The sequence below is a fragment of the Juglans microcarpa x Juglans regia genome, chromosome 8D (assembly GCF_004785595.1).
Source record: "Juglans microcarpa x Juglans regia isolate MS1-56 chromosome 8D, Jm3101_v1.0, whole genome shotgun sequence".
NCBI classification, from domain to species: Eukaryota; Viridiplantae; Streptophyta; class Magnoliopsida; order Fagales; family Juglandaceae; genus Juglans; species Juglans microcarpa x Juglans regia.
Genome location: NC_054608.1, coordinates 9,048,999 through 9,070,273, shown reverse-complemented (window position 1 = coordinate 9,070,273; position 21,275 = coordinate 9,048,999). Strand labels below are relative to the sequence as shown.

General features: G+C 36.3%; 1 protein-coding gene across 1 annotated transcript; it reads left to right on the top strand.

Annotated features, from left to right (window-relative positions):
- The first annotated feature begins 561 nt into the window (after positions 1–561).
- LOC121242966 (probable protein phosphatase 2C 12) lies at positions 562–10,912 on the top strand. The gene is made up of 10 exons (XM_041141013.1): positions 562–734; positions 1,181–1,474; positions 2,349–2,520; positions 3,014–3,167; positions 3,246–3,309; positions 7,520–7,627; positions 9,299–9,424; positions 9,560–9,795; positions 9,989–10,191; positions 10,288–10,912. The coding sequence occupies exons 2-10, from the start codon at positions 1,277–1,279 to the stop codon at positions 10,311–10,313; spliced, it is 1,287 nt and encodes a 428-aa protein (XP_040996947.1). The 5' UTR covers positions 562–734; positions 1,181–1,276; the 3' UTR covers positions 10,314–10,912.
- The last annotated feature ends 10,363 nt before the right edge of the window (positions 10,913–21,275 follow it).

The following is a 21,275-nucleotide window of genomic DNA, read 5'->3' as shown; positions in this document are numbered from 1 at the left end:
GGGTTATCTCTAGAATAAATTTGCATGGAATTTGAACAAAATTACTCTTTTTTAGGAACACTCTTTTATAGGAATAATTTTCTTAATTTCAAAATTTATTGTCTTTAATTATATTGATTGATACTCTACGTTTTAAGTATATATTTTTTACAATAAATAGTTTAACAGTAAAATCAATTACAACTCGTTTATTTTCACAACTATTTTTATCTCATATCATCTGTTCTAATTATTATAATTTTTTTAAATTTTTACATAAAATAAAATAAATAATTTAATTTTAAAATAAAATTTATTTAAATTTAAATTTTTATCTCATCTCTGTAAAAATAAAAAAATTAAATCAAATTAAATAAAACACATTTATTATCTAAACGGGGTTATGTCTCCGATTGCCTAAGCCCACGGTTCCGAAAGCGCCGCAAGTGCAAAGACAGTGATGTTGAGTGGAGACCACTACTCTTGGCTCGGCTCGGCTCGGAGGCGCCGAGCAAGCTTGAAACGTTGCGTTAAGTGCCATGTGAGCTTCTTAATAAAAATAAAAAAATAAAAAGGAAAAATAAAAGAATAAAAAGAGAAGAACAGCTTCCGTTGGCGCGTTTCGTGGGTTTTTTTTGTTAGCTTCGTCTTCGACAATGGAATTTTTGCAGTACGCCGGGATCCGAGTTTCTCGATCACAGCAACTGTTTCGATTAATCGCATCTTGCTCCCGTCGCTGATATTCCCTTTTTCCCGTAAATATCGTTTGCTTTTCATCTCGTTTTCTTTCTCTGGTGTTTTTCATCCCTGTTTCGTTCTAATCTTCTCGATTCTGTGATTGTATCCATTAGGATTTGTGATTTTTCGCCTGTTTCAATATATTTTGGATTTTACGTTGTCCACATTACGTGGGTTTTCGTTGTCATTTTCTCATTTGCGTTTTGCGATCAGTGCACGATGGATTACTTTGTTCCGTTATGGAAAATTACTTTTGGCAATGAATAAAATCTCTGCTCGTAGTATTTTTTTTTTCCTTTGGTCCATATTCTATGCTTTTCCATCTTTTTGGAAGATCAATTTCGTCTCTGTCATGGCTGTCAAACTATGGAAATCGATGATTTACCGATCGAAGTAGGAAATCTTGGGAAAATGTTATTTATGTAAAGTGTTTGACATTCGAAAATTTGGCTGGTTTTTTCAGGGCTTTGTCTAATAACGCATGGAGGATTAGAGGTTGGTGAGGGAGGGGGTACATTCTTTGGCGAGAAGTTATATTGGGATTTTATCGGAGAGAACAATGTCCTCGAGAAGTGAGCATCACACGGTGCCGCTTTCGGTGCTGCTCAAGCGTGAATTGGCGAACGAGAGGATTGAGAGGCCGGAAATTATCCATGGTCAGGCCAGCCAGAGCAAGAAAGGGGAGGATTTTACCTTACTGAAAACGGAATGCCAAAGGATGGTTGGAGATGGGGTCTCTACTTACTCCGTTTTTGGGGTATGGTTTTTCCTTTTTAAAGTATCGGTGTTGACTATTTCCACTGTGATGGATTGCATCAAAATTTCTAGTTCTTGTTTGATATGTTGATTGATTGGTGCTTGCTTCAAAAAATAACGCGAGTTTAGAGTTTCGTATAATCTGTCAGTTGACTACATTCGAGATGTGGGTTGATTACATTCAAGATGTCAACGAATGATCTTTTTAGCAGTTTGAATGGAATATAGGTTTATAACGGGCAGGAGTAAGGATTTTTAGAAACCAAATATTAGAGCCACTAAAACTGACATTAAAAACGGTTGCTAGGAATCAGGGAAAATAATGGTATTGCTACTGTGTTGATCAAGTTCATTGGGTAGTTTGGTTGACCTTTATTGCTTAGTGTCAAATCCCATTACGTTCATTTCTAGATTCGATTTATATGACTGCTACTTGATAGCTCAAAGGAACTAGAATAAAGAGTTTAATGATGGGAAGTTCTTGGAAAAGCCAAGGTTAGGTCCATCTCGTTCTGGCTCTTAGCTGGGATGGATAATTTTCGGTTACTAGGGTTTTTACTTTCTACCAAAGATTGACTTGATCTTCACAATATCATAAGCCATAAAGGCATTCAAAGGTTTGCCTTTTGGCTTTGCCAAAGTATTCATCAGTTAGTTTTACACGAGTGTTTTTTTCATATTTCATCCATTTTTGTTCTTGTTAACTTGTGGTATGTGGCTTATTTTGGTTTATTGGTGTCTTTTCACTGCCATTAAAGTTATTTAAAGTTTGAAAACCATTGGAACACTGGTGGCTGCATTCCGTTTATTTTATTGTACTGGTTGTATTCTACTTCATCATTTATGGGCTGTTTTTAATAAACTATTTTTTACAGCTATTTGATGGACATAATGGATCTGCTGCTGCTATATACTCTAAGGAGAATCTCCTCAATAATGTACTAGGTGCTATTCCTTTGGATCTTAACAGAGATGAATGGGTTTCAGCACTTCCAAGGGCTTTGGTTGCAGGCTTTGTTAAAACAGATAAAGACTTTCAAGACAGAGGTACGCGTATTTTTAATTCAAATGTAAATTTCTGCTGGGTTCTTTTATTCATAAGTGTGCATAGTATCCATTTTTTTAATGATTCATCCAAGTTCAGCATATAATCAAGTTGGCTTTTGCAATTTAACCCTATTTATTAGCACTATGAATCAATGCCTTTGTCACTCTTGTCAAGTTTGCAAGTTCAGGTTTTTCCATATTTGTTGCTTGTGGAGCATTTTATGTAGGCACACCTCACTTTAAAAGGCTCTGGAATCCTGTATTTATATTTGTGTTCTATTTGATTGTTCAAGTTGCATAGGTTTGGTGGCTAATGTATGCATGTGCAACAAGATCAGTAACAACTATTAACTTTCTTTTTCTTCTTAGAAAGGTCTGTGTGTCGGACAGTTGTTATGTAGCTTTATATCTCATACTATAATATCCCTATTTTATATATTTTGTGCTACAATTTGCATGCATGCTTTTCATATAATTGTTATGTTGACCTCAGCACAAACATCGGGAACAACAGTCACCTTTGTGATAATAGAAGGATGGGTCATAACTGTTGCATCTGTTGGTGATTCCCGTTGCATACTTGAACCTGCTGAAGGTGGTATTTATTATTTGTCGGCAGATCACAGACTTGAATGCAATGAAGAAGAGTAAGTTATTAATATAATATGTCTAGTGATTCACTTAACAATGACCCTCTTAGGCCTAATCTTTTTCAATTTTATTAGGAGGGAGCGTATCACTGCAAGTGGGGGAGAGGTGGGTCGGCTTAATACTGGTGGTGGTGCAGAGGTACATCTTGTTTGACTTCGTTTTGAATTAATTTCTGAACTTAACTAAGCAGTGAGTAAGTTGTAAATACATCAAGATGCGTAAGTGGTAATTCTTTGTTTTTTCTTATCAGTAAAAAAACTTTATTAATAAGAATGAAATAGGTGTTGCCCACGTACATGGGGTATATGAAAGAAAACACCTAAATACATTTTAGGAACCTAAAAATGAAACAAGAAAATCATGAACACTAGTTCCATTAAGCACAATGGCAGAAAACCAAAGCAATAAGGTGTAGTAGTGTACCCAAAAATATTACGAAGTTAATCCAAAGGGTGCTGTCTATCTTCAAAGCACCGATCATTCCTTTCTATCCAAATACACCACATAAGGCACAAAGGAATCATCCTCCAAACTATAGTCACCTGAGAACAATTGTGAAGACCATTCCAGGTAAGAGATCCACCACCCTTGAAGGCATCACCCAAGCAATGCCAGATCTACTAGAAATCTCATCCCATAATGCCCTTGCCACCTTGCAATGCAAAAGTAAATGATCCACAGATTCACTATTCTTCTTACACATGTAGCACCAATCCATGACAATGAGACCACGCTTCCTCAAATTGTCCATAGTCAAGATTTTCCCAAGAGCAGCAGTCCAAATGAAGAAAGCTACTTTGGAAGGCAATCTACTCCTCTAAATACACTTCCAAGGGAAAGAAATACGACTCTGTGATGCCAAAACCTTGTAATAAGATCGAACTGTAAACATTTTGCTCCCATTGGACCTCCAAACATCCTATCCCCTTCATTGCTACCAAATCTCATAGAATATAAGAGACTGAAAAATGCAGAAACATCTTCAATTTCCCAATCATGAACAGCTCTCGTAAAACAAACATCCCACTGATGAGAACCATTAGAATAGATCAAAAGATCTGACACATAGGCCTCCCAATCAGAAGCAAGGCAATAGATGGCCAGGACAGCCTATTGAGAGCGCAATCACCACACCTAATGTCTTGCCAAAATCTTGTCCTAGAACCCTCTCCAAGTGCAAAACATAATTGATTGGCTAAACTCACTCAAAACATTTCCATAAATCCACACCATGCGCCCCCTCACCTCACTAGAACACCAACACCAACACCAACACCAACACCCCCCCCCCCCCCCCCCCCCCCAAACGCAAAAAAAAAAAAAAAAAAAAAAAAAAAAAAAAAAAAAAAAGGTACGTCCATAATTATTTTCAATTACCTCCCTCCAAAGCAACTCCCCTTCCAGTTGATTCCTCCCTAACCATTTCCCCAATAGACCTTTATTAAATATCCTCAAATTATCACTCATATAAAAAAAAAAAAAAATCCTCAAATTACGAACCCCCAAACTTCCATTAGAAATTGGACAGAAAGCACAAAATAACTTCTCAATCTGATTGGCCACCCTTGCAGGCAAAGGAAACAAGGATAGAAAATAAGTGGGGAGTTTGGAGAGAGTCCTATTTATTAAAGTGATTTTACCCCCTTTTGATAGATACATCATTTTCCACCATGCCAACCTTCTCTCAGTTTTCTTAACAACCCCATCCCAAATGGCTTCAGCCTTGAAATGAGTCCCCAATGGATGACCCAAATATTTCATAGGCAAGGAAGCAACTTTACAACCCGAAAGACTCGCCAAGCTATTAATATTGTGCACACACCAACCAGGACCATCTTAGACTTTCCAAGGTTCACCTGGAGACTGGAAACAACTTCAAAATGTAACAAGGGGCCCTTAATGCTTGAATTGGCCATGGTCCTCATCACAAAAAAGAAGAGTGTCATGTCATCTTCAAAAAAAGACGAGAAAGTATGATAAAACCAAAATTAGGATGTCCCACTGGGAAATTAGAGAGAGAATCTCCACCAACAAGGGCCTCCACCATTCGACTAAGTGCCTCCATGACAATAGCAAAGAGAAAGGGGGACAAAGGATCTCCTTCCCTCAAATCACGAGAGCTATTAAAAAACCCAGCAAGGGTGCCATTTACCAACACCAAAAACCAAGCAGTAGAGACAACGCCTGATCCACAAACGCCACCTCTCCCCAAAGCCATATCTCCCAAGCATATAAAAGAGGAATTCCCAATTCACATGATCATACACCTTTTCCATATCAAGCTTACAAAGAAATCCTAGAACGCTGTCCCTTATTCTACTTTCTAAGCATTCATTCGCAATGAGTATCGAATCATGAATTTGTCTCTCTTGAACAAAAACAATTTGATGCTTGGAAATAATCTGCTCCATTACCGTACTCATACAGTTGGCTAGAACCTTCGAAACTATCTTGTAAACCCCACTCGCAAGACTAATAGGACAAAATGCTTAACCCCTAAAGCCAAGGTTTCTTTGGAATGAGAGCAATGAAAGTTGCATTGAGGCATTTTTTGAACTTGAAAGACCCTCATCACATCATCTTTCAAAATATCCCAACAAGCTTAGAAAAACACCGTAGAAAAGCCATCAGGACTGGGAGCTTTGTCTTTTGTCATCCCACTAATCACGGGATGAATCTCATCTTTGTCAAAAGGTCTTGCAAACCATCTCGTGCTATGGGGATCAAGAGTCAAAAGCCAAACCATCAAGATTTGGCCTCCATGTAGCTTGTTGGGTAAGAAGATTCTCATAATAGTGCACAATATGGTCCTTCATCTCGAAAGGGTTAGCACATGATTGCTTGAATGAAGCATCTCAATAGCATTACTATGCCGATGGGAATTAGCCACTCTATGAAAAAGTTTAGTACATTTATGCCCTCTCTCAACTGTAGTGCCTTGGATTTTTGCTGCCAAGAAATCTCCTCCATCAACAACAAACTCTCGAGTTCAGCAGCCACGGAACTTTTCCTCAACAAAACCTTTTCAAGAAAAAACCCCATTCTCCTCCCTACTGTCCAAGTCATGCAACTCCCCTCCACAAGGGAATTCTTCCGACTATCAAGATTCCTTAAAACTTCCACATTCTACTTCTTTAAATCATTCTTCAATGATCTCTCGCTCAGAAAGCAAGTAATGTTAAAATCCCCATTCATACATCACAACAAACCCCCTGATCATACAAGCCCACCAGCTCCTCTCACAAAAGTCTACTGTCCACCAAATTTGGCCTGTAAGAACCCACATAAGCCCACCCTAACCCATCCTCAACATTTTTGAAAGTGCAAGCAACCAATAAGTTCCCAATACACTCCTCGATGGAATCCACTACTCTTCTATCATACATTAAGGTAGCGTTTGGATGTTGAGTTGAGTTGAGTTCTTTATGAATAGTAGTGAGTTGAGATGATAGAGTGAGTTTTTTGGGATCCACCTAAGATGAGTTTAAATGTGTTTGGATGTTAAGATGAGTTTAGATATATTTATGGGAAGTTGAAAAAGGTTGTGGATTCCACGTGTAAAGAGGTTTTGAGTTGAAATGAGTTTAGTAATGTGAGAGTTGGGTATTTGGATGTTAGACTTAGCTTAAAATTAGACTGAACTGAGTTGAACTTAAGATGAGTTTAACAATCAAATGGGGCCTAAGCAAACATCTCCCAAAGCTCCCATAGACACCATATAAGACCATCCCACAAATGAACAGCCTCACAAACTATGAATAATTCTTCTGTCAATAATTCTTAACTTCATTTCTTGTAAACACACGATATCAACCTTCCAATTACGCAATATAGACTTAATCTGAAGGCAGTTATTGAGATCACTAAGCCCCCAGGCATTCCAAGATAGGATCTTAGGCTTCATAAGAAAAATGAAACCCCCTCCCCTTCAATCTCTCCCGCACACATCTCCCCTCCTTCGCATCATAATTCTTTGTTTTCGTTGTCCATTATTTTGATTCCAGATGTGAAAATCTGAATGAAAACCAGGTCAACTTTAATACTTTTTTTAAAACATGGGAATTCTGCCCAAAGAACCAGATTGTTTTGGTTAAGATTGATGTGAATTTTAGGATGATGTATCTCTAGATTTTAGCAGATTTGATTATTGAATCTTTTACAAACTTTTCCAATAATATTTTCTGTTTAGATAAACCAATGATGCTGATCTGCCTGTGTAAGATGATAGATCGATTCTCCTCCAGTTGAATTTTTTGGAATCTTCGAACATTCACAAGGAATAATTCTTCATTTTATTTAATCCATGAAATAAAGCTGGTAAATAACTGTTTTAATGATTCATTTTTAGATTGGTCCTTTGAGGTGTTGGCCTGGTGGTTTGTGTCTTTCTCGATCAATTGGTGATATGGATGTTGGCGAGTTTATTGTTCCTGTTCCTTATGTAAAGCAAATGAAGGTTTGTGTTGTATTCTCTCTTCATCTTCCTCTCTTTTTTCACTCCTGTTTCTCTTTTTCTAAATATTTACTACGTGGTTTGTGATGACTTTACATTCACATTTACATTCCCATTTGTAATTACTATCTTCTTGCATCCCATTGTACATGTAAGCATACATGTAAGCATATCTTTTCTTTACTTCTGGAAATTTCAAATCGTATAATTTATGTTTGAGGATCTACTCTCTGTGCAACTTCTTATTTGAACTTCCTTGTTTGCAGCATACTATTGCAATATAAAGTTCTGGGTGTTGATTCACTCAAGATGTCCCAAGGAGGAGGGAGGAGGATGGAGGGGGGAGGTTGACAAGCAAATGAGAGATAGATAGAGATTGAAATCGATTGAAGTGAAATAGGTTTTGTTGGACTATTAACACAGGCTGTTAGCAGCTGGTTTTAATTTAGTAGTGAAAGCGCATAGAATCCAAGTCCTTACAAGATTAAGTGTAGTTTCTATAAGTGTTGTTGCAAGGGTTTTGCAGAATTTTGCTCAAGCTTGTGTATTGCAATCCTTCTCTGAGGAATGGCGGTGACCTACCTTGTGTCCATTTTTTAGGAAAACTAGACATGACGCCTAGATTTATCTGCTTTTATTTCTATTTTCCTTTTAAGTATCTAGCAATTGTCCTTCAATTAGCTTCTAAACTACAGTTAATTTTATTATACAGTTCTCAGTACAACAAACAGTAGTTCAAAACGTGCATTTTCCTTTTGCTTTCACCTCAAAACCCTACTGTTATTTTTATCTACATTCACCAGTGCACCACAAAAAACCCCCTAAACATGGCTTTCCTTGAGTTGCTCTCTAGGGATTGGTGCTTAGTCATACATCAACTATTGGGTAGATAAGGCACATAATCATCTTGAATGGGCGTAGTGCAGAGGATTTATGTTGCTCACCATCAACATTTTTAATATTTAGACTATTTGAGTCCTCTTGTTTTAATTATTAGAAATTATTGGAATCTAATTCTCAATCTAATTCTCTCAGAACTTCGTGTAGCCATCTGAATATGCTCCCTAGATGTTCATGACTAGTACATTACCGTTACTTGTGCTGCTAGTTTTTGCTTTTTGGCTTTCAATGCAAGTTGTACTAAAGTTATTATGTAACTGCATTCAAATTGAGCTTTAGAGCGTGGTATACATATTAGGTGGTTTATCTCACCTGCATTCCTTCACACAGCTTGTTGAAAACAATGGGATTAGATATGCACCTTGTTAGGCGAGACAGTCAATTCTATCAACTTGAGCAAACACAAAAATTTTGGGGGAAATACTTTTTTTCTCCCCACAACATGAACTAGAAGAGACAGCTTTAGAAGAAAGTAGAGTTTATGCCAATTCTCTGGTACCCTGGTGAATTATTATTCACTTTCATTGCAATGCAGTAATTATTACCATTGGAAATTTCCTTTTTAAGGAAATACAATAAATTAAACAACTGTACAAGAAAGTTTTAAGGTTGAATGAGAATATCAAAATCTCGGCTCAAGGTCACCTTGCAACATTCAAGCTCACAATGAAAGAACATGGATACCAACTCTCTTGTGATCTGCCAGTAATTCTTGAGATCTTCAGTTTTTTATGACCTTTTCTATTTCATAATTTTTAAATCCTTTTTTTGCAGCTATCTACGGCGGGTGGTAGGCTTATCGTCTCAAGTGATGGTGTTTGGGATGCTTTGTCTGCAGAGACAGCTTTTGAATGTTGTCATGGGATGCCGCCAGATGCTGCTGCTGCGCAAATTGTTAAAGTATGCTACAACCAGAATATAAACCTTTTTCCCCCTCTAGACCACAGTATATGCATCACTGACTCCTACATTTCAGACTCTATGCCTGCTTGCCTACTTTTACTGCTTATCTTACTCTTTTTTGTTCCATTTCAGGAATCATTACAAGCAAAAGGACTACGTGATGATACAACCTGCATTGTAATTGACATATTGCCACAGGAGAAGCCTCTTGCTCCTTTGCCACCATCAAAGAAACTGGGAAAAGGTGTGTTCAAGTCTATGTTTCGTAGGAAGTCCTCGGAATCATCTTCTTATGTTGAAAAAGAATACATTGAGCCAGATATGGTGGAGGAAATATTTGAGGAAGGATCTGCTATGCTTTCAGAGAGGTTGGTGCTACGAAAACCCTGATTATTAATCTGAATTGTGCTTATATGTCAGGCATCATGTGACCAGTGGTCATTTAATGCTTTCCTTTTTTGTCCTTTTTGTCATACAAGTGTAGTATGGTGGCACAATCACTTTCAAGTGTTCATGTAAATTTATAGCTTCTTACGCAAAATATGCTTATGTGGAATGCAGGTTAAATACAAAGTACCCGCTCTGCAACATGTTTAGGTTGTTTACATGTGCAGTCTGTCAAGTTGAGATGAAGCATGGAGAGGGTATTTCAATTCATTCTGCCTCATCAAGCCCACAAAGGTTTCGTCCATGGGATGGCCCTTTTCTTTGCTTAAGTTGCCAAGAGAAGAAAGAAGCCATGGAAGGGAAAAGACAATCAGGAGGTATGACAGCTCTCCATCTTCCTCATCCCTTATATTGCTTAAAAAATTTACAGCATTTATGCTTCTAAATTTTAATCTTGCTCTGTTCTTTTTCAGATGGACATAGTAGTGGAAGTGACTAGTCAACTCTCCTCAGCCATATTTATATTTTGAGATCACTAACAATTGTTTCAAATTTGATCCTAACGGAAAGTTGAAGCTTCCTGAAAATATTATTTCCCTTCAATTGCTCATGGAGGGTGTTCGACTCTTGGGTCCATTCGGCATTCACTTCAGAATCTTTTTGGACCACTTTTTTAATGTTTCATTCCTTACAAGTCAGCAGATCACAGTTAGAGGTGTTTGCTTTTCTGAAAACCTGTTTTCTGACTTCCACAACAACTTTTCTAGTGCCTGCCTCCGTTAAAAGAGTTATGGAAGCTTTGATAAATTCACCAGTGCATAACCGATGCATTGGAGGTAATTTGTTTCTATCCGAATCCATTCCCCTGTATGCCAGTTCTGCCATTTCATAGAGTAACAATTAAAGAAAAAGCCTTCGCTGTAATATTGTTATATAGGAAGTTTGATGAGACCTCTTATAGACTCATTGCAAATTTGGGAAAGTTGTTTCACCAGCTTGCTGAAGGAATGGGTTCATGTAGCATAACATTTCATCCTTCCTTTGACAAGAAGGAAGGTGAACTTGTGGAATAGAAAATTATCATTGATTTTTTTGGAAGTGAAATGTTGCTAACTTTTCTTTGTTTTGATAGATCTATAACTGCCTTGAATACTCTTAAAAGCTAAATAGATGTCTGTTTACTTTTCTTTGTAATTGACAGTAGTTGTCTCTTTGATTTTCTTGCCACCATCAAATTCAAAGTGAGCCACCAAATGTTATCCTAATTTGTTAATGAAATAACTGTTTGGATCAATTGACAAGTTTTATTGGACCACACTTTGTCAAGGCACTCAAACCAGCTAGTTGGTTCTCTCTCTCTCTCTCTCTCTCTCTCTCTCTCTCTCTCTCTCATATTATTGTAGCTACCCTAGTTGTACTGGAATAGCTAATTATATGATAAATACCATATATAACCAAATTAGCATATCGTGAGCAATTACACAATAAATAGAACATTTAAATGACCATCAATGCAAAATATGGTTAAGCACTTGGATGTTCTCTTCCTTTTTTTGTAAGTATTAAAATCTCATCAACCAATGAAAATACACATCCATGTATATACATGGTGTATACAAGAAGAGAGTCACCTATCTCGGAGTTTTGAGCTCCTCATGTTTATTTACTATCCTCAAAATTCCTGTCATTCCTTTTGTTTTTCTTCTTTTCAATTGCTCTTGAGAAATTAAAAAAAAAAAAAAAAAAAGAACTCTATGAATATGTTCATTACAAAACAAAGAAGGCATGGGTTGAGAATACCAAAAATATACACTTGGGAAAACTAAGAGATTCTACTAATTTTAAATGAAAACTACCAACTTATATAACTTTTAATTTCATTACATATATATATATATATATATGTATGTATTATACTAATTTCGTTTAATAACCAAATGGGGATGAACAAGAGCAAAGCTTTTTACTTCCATAATTATGTAATGTTATAGTAATTGACACAACGATACGATACCAAGCTTGCTTCCTTTTTATTTTCTAGGCAAATAGCATTATGTTGTATTTAAATAAAAAAAAAAATTACAATTGGTGAAGACTGAATCCCAGATATAAAGAACAACCAAAACATATGATAAATTGCATGAGTTTGATGTTGAAAAATGTTCTTTTTTCCGGTGATGTTTTGGTGATTACAACGGTGAGATTGTGATTGTTTTTAAGAGTTATAGGTGTTTTCATAATGGGATTCCTTAAACATGTAGTGATAGAATCCAAGGTATTTTCAATATTGAACGAAGGGAGTTCTCTATGTATTTTTGAGAAAAGCTGAAGGTGGTGAAGGAGTTGAGGTTGGGGCTGCCCATGGTGCAATGTGTTGCTAAAACTCTGGAACAATGTCTAAAGGAAGGAAGAAAAGACTTCTACACCACGACAAGGGAGGGAAATTGTAGCTTCGTAGCGTAGTGAAGTTCAAATATTCGCGGCCGATACATGGCGCTAGTGGAGTATGGTGGTGGTAGCAAGCGCAATTTTATCTTAATACCTTAGGAGAAGGAGGGTTAGGGATGGAGGAGGTTGGTGAAGGCATTGTGGGAGGCTGTGACTGAAGAAAGAGGTATTAGTCAGAATAGAGGGACAACTATGAGGTAGGTGGTGGCAGAGGGTTAGGGATGGAGGAGGTTGGCAAAGGCATTGTGGGAGGCAGTGACTAAAGAAAGAGGTATTAGTCAGAATAGAGGGACAACTATGAGGCAGGTGGTGGTGGTGGGTCAACCAAAATAGCGCCTGTATAGGGAGGCGTTGGAGACGACAAAACCTTGCGAAGAGGTTCAGGGCGGAGACAGTGGCACCATGACATAAGGATGCTAAGGGAGGAACCCATGCAAGACAAGGCAACAGGCATGGGGCAGACAAAGCTCCTTGTACTGCGGTTACAACCAGTACATTGTGGAAGAGTAGACATGAACAAAATTTTGACATTCTGTTTCTGAACTATGCGAAAAAGAGCGAATATGAAACTTGAAATTTGTGCATGTGATACAAAGATGTTCTGAATCTGTTTTTTGAATATGTGAAATGATCTGAAATTGTTTAGTACTATGTTGTGATATGATATGGCATCTGAAAAACTTTTGGCATGACTTTTTGATTTTGGATCTGATTATGTATCTGGTTATGATTCGATGATTTTGATTCTATTTTGCTCTGATGTATGGCCCTGCTACGGGTGATAATAGTGGCATCTGGCTCTATCATGTGATATAATAGTGGTCTCTGTTCTGAGTTTAATCGCTTTGGTATCATGGTGATTTATGTTCTGCTTAACTTTCTGCAGTATGCATAATCCTACCATGGGGTTAAACATGGTCTCTGTTATGATATGATATGATACGATACAATACGAAAGTATAAGATGATGATATTTAGTCATGTTATGCCAAAAGAAAAATTTAAATATGAACATTTGAAACTGTCTCTCTGATATTCTGATAATATGTTTTTGGATCTGCATTTCTGAATCTAAAATATTTTGTTCTATATTTTGAACTCTGTGAAAAGGCTTCGGTTTTGTGACATTTGGGGATGGGAGGGTTCTATTGTCATACTAGACTCATGTTGGGAGATGGCTTTAAAATAAAATTCTGGAGCAACATATGGTGTGGAAATAATATCCTAAAAGACTTATTCCCTTTAGTATTCCGGATTGCATGTAAGAAAGAAGTTCCAGTGGTTGATTTTATAGTAATCACCGGGGATCAAATACAGTGGAATGTCATTTTTAGTAAGGCAACCCAAGATTGGGAAGTTGGTAGTTTTGAGAAGTTCTTTTGACTTTTGTATTCTTTGAGACCGAGCAACCATGGAAATGATAAGTTGTAGTGGGTTCCTGCAGGTAAAAGCACATTCTCGGTTTGATTGTTCTATAAGTCTTTTACACAGGTGCAGAACACTCAGTTTCTATGGAAGAGGATCTGGCGTAATAAGGCACCTCTCAAAATGAATTTTTTTCATGGATAGCTTCTCTGGATAAGATCTTGACGACGGATAATTTGCAGAGACGTGGGGTGATCATAATAGATTGGTGCTGCATGTGCAAGAAGAGCGATGAGATTGTGGATCATCTTCTACTATATTGTAAGGTTGCTAAAGTGCTATGGGATGATGTGTTCAGCAGATTATAGTTAGCATGGGCTATGCCCACCATAGTGGAGACGCTTTTTGTTAGTATTTTTTTTAATAATATTTATTTATGACTGTTGCTTTTCTTACCCTTACCGATGCAATTCTTCTACTCCTCTAGAAAGTGAAGAAATTTTTGAATTAAAGAGTAAGAGAGCTAGAATTGAAAAAGATTTTGGAGCTAGAATTGAAAAAGATTTTGGTCTCGACTATTATATTTAAAATATTGAGGAAAATCTAAAGAATTTACAAGAAGTTCTAGCATCACCTGATTCTATATTTTAGAAAGAGGCTATGGATGATGAGATGGATTCACTAGTTTCTTATAAAACTTGGAAATTAGTTGAATTACCACCAGGTTGCAAATCCATAGGATGTAAATGGGTCCTTTTTATTTTGGGTATAAAAATTACCAAAATATGTGATGGTATTTTTCTTGATCAATCGTATTACATAGAAGAATTATTAAAGAAATATAATTATGTTGGATCCAAGCATATTGTTACTCCTTTTGATTCTAGTGTTCATTTATTTTTTATTGAAAATGATGATGTTGTGATTAATCAAGAGGAATATGCTAGCATGATTGGAAGTTTACGTTATGCGACTAATTGTACTAGACTTGGCATTGGTTATGCAGTATGAGTACTTAGTAGATTTACTACTAAGCCTGGAAGAGACCATTGGTATGTAATGGATTGGATAATGAAATATTTATCCGGTACAAAATATTATGGCTTATTTTATAAAAGGTATCATGTTGTGCTTGAAGGTTTTAGTGATGCCGATTGGAATATCTTGTCAGATGATTCTCTTTTAACTACCGGTTATATTTTTACCTTGGATGGTGGTGTTGTATGTTGGAAGTCTAAAAAACAAACGATTATTGCTAACTCAACCATGAAAGCTGAGCTTATAGCTTTAGCTTCAGCAAGTGAGGAAGCAAACTGGTTGAGAGATTTATTACATAAGATTCCGTTGTGGAAAAAACCAATTTCACCTATTTTAATTCATTATGATAGTATTGCTGTTATTGGTAAAGTACAAAACCGTTATTATAACGGTAAATTCATATCTATAAGAAGAAAACACAGTACTAGGAGATTTTATTTGACTGATGGTGTCATTAACGTGGATTATGTTAAGTCTTGTGATAATCTTGCAGATCCACTAACCAAGGCCTTGACAAGAGAAAGGGTTTGGAATACATCGAGGGGAATGAGATTAAAGCTCATAAATTCACGAGCTATATATGAGGATACCCAACTTGGGGACTAGAGATTTTGAAAACTGGGTTTAATGGAAAAAAAGAATCATATAATGACGTAAGAAATGTACTATTTATTTTATTTCTTATTCCTATGACGTGAGTTCATTTATCCTGCAATGTTTTGGAGGGTGAGTTTTTGGAGAAACTTTTAATGAAATTCTGTAACTCTTATGAGTAGGACGTAGGAATTACAAGAGTACCATTGACAGATTTCACCTATGTGAGTGTGAGAGTGAGGTCGCTCTCTATGAAATTTGGGTTTATTTTCAAATGCACTCATGAAACCGGAATTAGCATAAGGCCGTAATGTGCTGGCTAATAAAGCTCATGTCAACACTTGGGTTATTATGTGTGAGTAATAATTCTTTATTTCTTTTAAGTAATCATAGTTCAAGTTTAAAACTGCTACTGACTCTGAAGTAAATGTTGTTATTTCACTAAATGAGGGTTCAATGCATAGCACACATTCATGATTTTTTTTAATAATATTTATTTGTGACCGTTGCTTTTCTTACCATTGCTCGCCTTCACTTAATTGACGATCTCTTCAACGTTATCTTTAACGGGCTTGTAATAAAGTTGCCATTACTTTGGGTATTAACATGACTTGAAGGCTAATTAATGTTATTAATGTTGGCACAGTTGTTAACGTTGGCCCCTTTAATTCATTTTATTATTTTTTCCTGTTTACGTCTATTTACGTCTAGAGTTGTCTTTTGTCCAGTATATAAATATATATATATATATATTTGTTTGGTCCTTCGATACAATAGAGGAATATACTTTAGAGAAAGTGAGATAAGAAAAAAATCTTAGTGAGTATATATTTTTTAGAGTATTTCTAGATAAAAGAAATATATTCTTTTGATGGAGCTTTGAACTCAACCACTTGTGCAGAGTTGGTTTGGACGACGATTAGTTAGGCTATTGTATCTTGGAAGAGTCAAGTCAATAAAAGTTCTGCTGCACAGGTTAATTTGAGATTTTGTACACCATAGAGCGCTTGAATCTCCTAAAAGAGAGAGATACTTCTGTGTCTCAGTCCAAACTGCTTTCGGTTTGAATGTTGATTTCATTGTAATTTTTAATATATTATTGTGTATTTCACTAACACTTTTGGCTAGTTGGACAAATCTAGGAAGTATTTCACAAATCAAAATTGTGTAGAAAATTAATCCTATTTATATTATATGGTCCTTACGATAGGAGTGAAACGATAGGACGTTCAAAGATAAGGTGCGATGTTTTGAGGATCTTAGATCTCTTTTTGTTAGAACATTATTCCTTTGGGCCACAACAGTAGATTTTAATGGTCTAGGCCTCTATGATTTTCTTGTTTCCTTTTCTTCATCCTAGATAGATGTTTTCTCTTATATATCATATTATCACTACAAGAAAAACCTTCTTTCTCGACAATTTTAGAATCGCTGCAAATGGCACTTATTTGCAGCGATTTTAGAATGCTTCACGTGTTTTCAATGTTCAATTTGAATGAATGAAGCAGAATGTGATTGAATGTTGTATTTAGGAACAACAAAAAACGAGGCCTAGTAAGAACACTGGGTCAACAAGTTTTATCAAAATTCTCATTTCTCGGCGATTTTAAGCTCTTTACCAGCGATAATTTTCCACTGGTAAAGAGATTAAAAAACCTGATAACTCATTACTAGTGATTTGAAAATCGCTAGTATTGAGACAGATGCAGCGATTTGTGGTTCGCCGCAATATCATTTTCAAAACGAAAGACTCAATTATGGCGATTAGAAAATCGCCCTAATTTACAAATTACCAGCGATGTTGTGATCGCTGCAATTGAGTTCACCAAACCAATAACTCAATTGCAGCAATTTATAAATCGCTGGTATTGATCTATTCCGGCATATTTTTATTACCGCAATGTCATTTCAAAACCGTTTCGTCAATTACGACGATTTTCTGAAATCATTGGCAAAGTCTATTTTCGGCGATTTTATGTCTTTTAGCGACGATATTAACTTGCCAGAATTAATCTTTCCCAACGAATACCAAATGAATCGTAGATTACAATTGCGTGATACAAGGTACTATTTGCGGCGAAAAAAATTCGCCGGTAAAGAAAATCTTTTCCGGCAATATTTGGCTTCCGTTGGAGTAGATTAGAAGTGAGGCTTTAATACTGGCGAATCTCTAGCGAATTATAAATCGCTAGAAAAGGTGATAGGTGGCGATTTTATTGCTTTTTTTAGCGAAATTAATTGTCGGGAAAGGTGACTCCCCTTGTAATGTATGTACTTGGGCTATGCCTATTTTATTAATATAATCGTTTAGTTAAAAAAAAAAAAAAATTGCATGAGTTTTCTAGTGAGGGGTTTTTCTAGTATGGACTGAAGGTCCAAGTTTTTTTTTGTTTTGTTTTGAAAGATGGGGGTCAGGCTTCTTTATTATTATGAGCAGCACTATACTTACTGAAAATATGTCTCAAATAGGTGTCTCGAAAAATATATTTCACTTTTTTATTTTTCTTTTCTTTTTTTTCAAGTATTTTTTTAATCAATATAAACATTTAAAAAAAAATAAAAAAAATTCACAATATCATTAAAAAATACTTTCTTAATTACTAAATAAAAAAATAAAAAATAAAAAAGACATTCGGGACACTTTTTGGGTCCCAAAGCATCTCTCTATTATTATTCATCCCCATCAAGGCTGAGGAGAAACCGTGTGAACAAATAAAGAACAAGAACCTTCCAACCAATACCCACAGAAAAAAGAAAAGGACAAAAACCAAGTAAAACGATACCCACTGAAGGTCCAAGTTGATTAGCTATCGCGTTAACGAGAACAAAATAGTAAATGAGGAAATCTTGATATGGAACTCAAGGATCAACAAGGGTGATACTATAGCTGTAATTCGCATCCATATATTCTGACCATTGGTTGTTGCTAAAGATTTTCGAAACGTCAACTTCAACTAAAGATGAGTGGCAGGTAGGAAAGTGGTGGCAGCAACAGCAGCAGCGGCAGCGCCTAACAGATGATGGGAAGACAGAGTCCAGAATGCTTGGTGGTTGATGGTGGCTGGAATAGTCCACATCTTAAAATAATAATAATAATAATAATAATAATAATAAAAGAGACCGAAGAGAATGTAAGGAAGTAGGAGTTGATGGAAGAAGGAAGATACCAGAGAGGAAAGAAGAGTTCCTTTCCGGAACTCTGGAAAAAAAAGAAAAAATATATTCGTCATTTATTTTTTTATAATCTTCTCATCATCTCATGATATAAGATTAGATGATAAATTTATAAATAAAATATAATAAATAATTTCTAATCATCTAATGTCATATCATGAGATGATGAGAGGATGATGAATATAATTACTCGGAAAAAAAAGGAAGTTAATAGCCTGACATTGGAGGATAAGAGTCCTACCAAGTTTGCCTGTATGGTCTGTGGTTTTTGCATCACAAAGATTGAGACCAAACTTTGGGCTGGGACAAGAATTAAGACACTGCTCTTCTGTAGGTTTGTTTGAGACAAAGTTACATGTGAACTTAAAATAATTTTCTTCTTTGAATTTCTACTTATTGTGTTCATCTTTCACATATTCTGTTGAGATCTATGAGAGAAGAAAGCATTCAATCTGGATTCAAATAATAAAGTGACAGCTATTTCCTTCCAAATTTAACATCTTAATCTGCCCCTTAAAACAGAGGCAGAGGCATTTCAAATTAGTTGTGCCACGAGCATCACCACATATTAGGCACATAAGGTACCAAGAACATTGCACTGAAGCTGATATTTCATGAATTCTTGACTCTGCTGGTTTCTGTGCTGCATTATTGCTAGCTTTTTTGGTTTTGGGTCCATTTCATGGTCCTGATTCTTTGGGATCAATGTATAACTTGGTAAAATATCCTCTTCAGCTCTTGTCCAGACTTGAAGGCCTTAAGTGGAAGAGAGATAGACACCTGAGGTCTAAAAGGATTACTACACCATCATACAGTTTGGGTAAAACCTTGAGGAGATCATGATGAACTTATAAATTTGATTTTACAAGATTTCAAAACACTCACATCCACCACACATATGCTTGCCCATACTGAGTAAAGATGACTGAGAGAGAGAGTTTGTCTGATACCACCTTTGCTGCTTGGCTTTTGTTCCCAAGACAGTGTAAGTCATGGAGAAAGTATAAGCTACAAAGTGGCCAGTGGAAAAAGCAGAGAAGGGAAAAGTTCCCACCCAAAGATACATTAGATTTTGCATATGGGTTTGAGTGCGAAATCTTTGTTTTATGCACTGTTTGCTACCAGCCCTGTCTTTCACTCTATTTTATTTATTTTTATATAATATATATGATAATTTTGAGTGGTTTACGTGATGAAGGTGAGTCAGTCCACCCAAATAATGCCTCCATGATTGAGATGTTGACCTTAACTATACGAACAAAATTCCTCTATGCTGGATGGACCACCTTGTACACGTGTGTGTGGGTCCATCATCCCACCTAACAGTGAAATTTCCTTTCATGTCTTGTACTACCCATTATTAGGGTATAGAATGCTCTTAACCGTCTGATGTGAGAGATCAGACGGCTTTAAACGGGTATTCACATGGTTCATTCATCTGTAAACCACTCAACACTTGTTTCTCATTTCTTTCTTCTCATGCATGCATAAATTGATTGATGGATGAAACTATTTGGATCCAAAAATTGGCTTGTATGTCACGTTTTAAGGCCATTTCTGCTTCCTTTATGATAAAAGAAAAAAAAAAAACATTGTGGGGTCACCTTTTTCTTTCCTCTAAGAATAATCATTTGCATTCATTTAGACATTATCATGCCTCTGAATTATCGTATGTTGTCAGTGTGAACAAGATGTACAACATTTTGGTTTGTTTATGTTTTCCCCCAATGGATATCGAGGTACAATACAACATGCATACAGGCAACCAAAAGCATGCATGATGATGATGAACTTCAAAACCAAAACTTAGTTAATTAGCAACTGCTGACAGAGAGATTTGTCCATAGCAGTTGGAAATATTCCTCAAACCTTTACAATTTTGTTTTGCTTGTGCTAACTACTGTAATTAATATATATTTTCCATTAATTATAGGAGCCATCCATCCAGTAAAGACAAGGACTGTGATACTCCATATGATAAGGATAAGAGTAGGTGGTGTATGAGATCCGATATTGTTTGGGAAGGAGAGGTTCTTGCTCTCTATAAAGTTCTAATGAGGCCCCAATTGTATCATTGACTAGTCCATTTAGAGTATAGATCATGTGGCTTGGACATTTTATTGATGCATTACAAGGATTCTCTCCATTTCAAACAAAGAGAATAGAGTTGAGTTTATATCAATATAAGCCCTCTCCTCAGCTCCATATGACAACCATGGTCTTTTGACAGAGGAATATTTCTGCATCACAATTTTAAAATCTTATACCAATAGCTTTTCGAGCAGGATAACATATATTCTTTCACGAGGGATGTTTGGAGATCGAGTCCTCGTACTTCGAGTCTTCGACTGTCCTTGTAAGGATAAAACACTTTGAAATCTTATCTTGTCAAAAGGCTCTTTAAACCCTGGAGTGACATCACCTTGATCTTGTTATTAATTTCTCCTAGTAAAAGTGTAGCTCAGTTATGTAAAAGACTTGAAAACACCTTCCCAATGCAGTTGCGTGCAGATGGAGAACATGGCGAAGGGGGCATGAAAGTTCTCAGTTCTATTAGAAGATTCGTCTTGAAATTGGGGTGCTTTTTTTTGCGTGTACAAGAACATGACCTTCTCTGGGGGCCTTTTCCTTGGCAAGATAACTCAAATACAAAGAAGAATACCTAAGACGAAGTCTGCTTTGTGAATCCCTCGACCCTTTTTGCTGAAGATTTGGATGTTTGTGATCTCATTTCCCATAATCACGACCCCCCAATGGCTGTTGGATTCTACAAGGACCCACCAACTTTTTCACACATAAGGTAGTTTTATCATTTCATTGCCTGGTGTGATGGCCACCACAT

What these genes read in the sequence shown, in the direction of transcription:
- LOC121242966 (XM_041141013.1), top strand. Translation starts at nt 1,277, where the DNA reads ATGTCCTCGAGAAGTGAGCATCACACGGTGCCGCTTTCGGTGCTGCTC. An exon ending in TAAAGACTTTCAAGACAGAG is followed by an intron (nt 2,521 to 3,013) that starts GTACGCGTATTT and finishes TGTTGACCTCAG; the next exon opens with CACAAACATCGGGAACAACA. An exon ending in TCTGCTATGCTTTCAGAGAG is followed by an intron (nt 9,796 to 9,988) that starts GTTGGTGCTACG and finishes TGTGGAATGCAG; the next exon opens with GTTAAATACAAAGTACCCGC.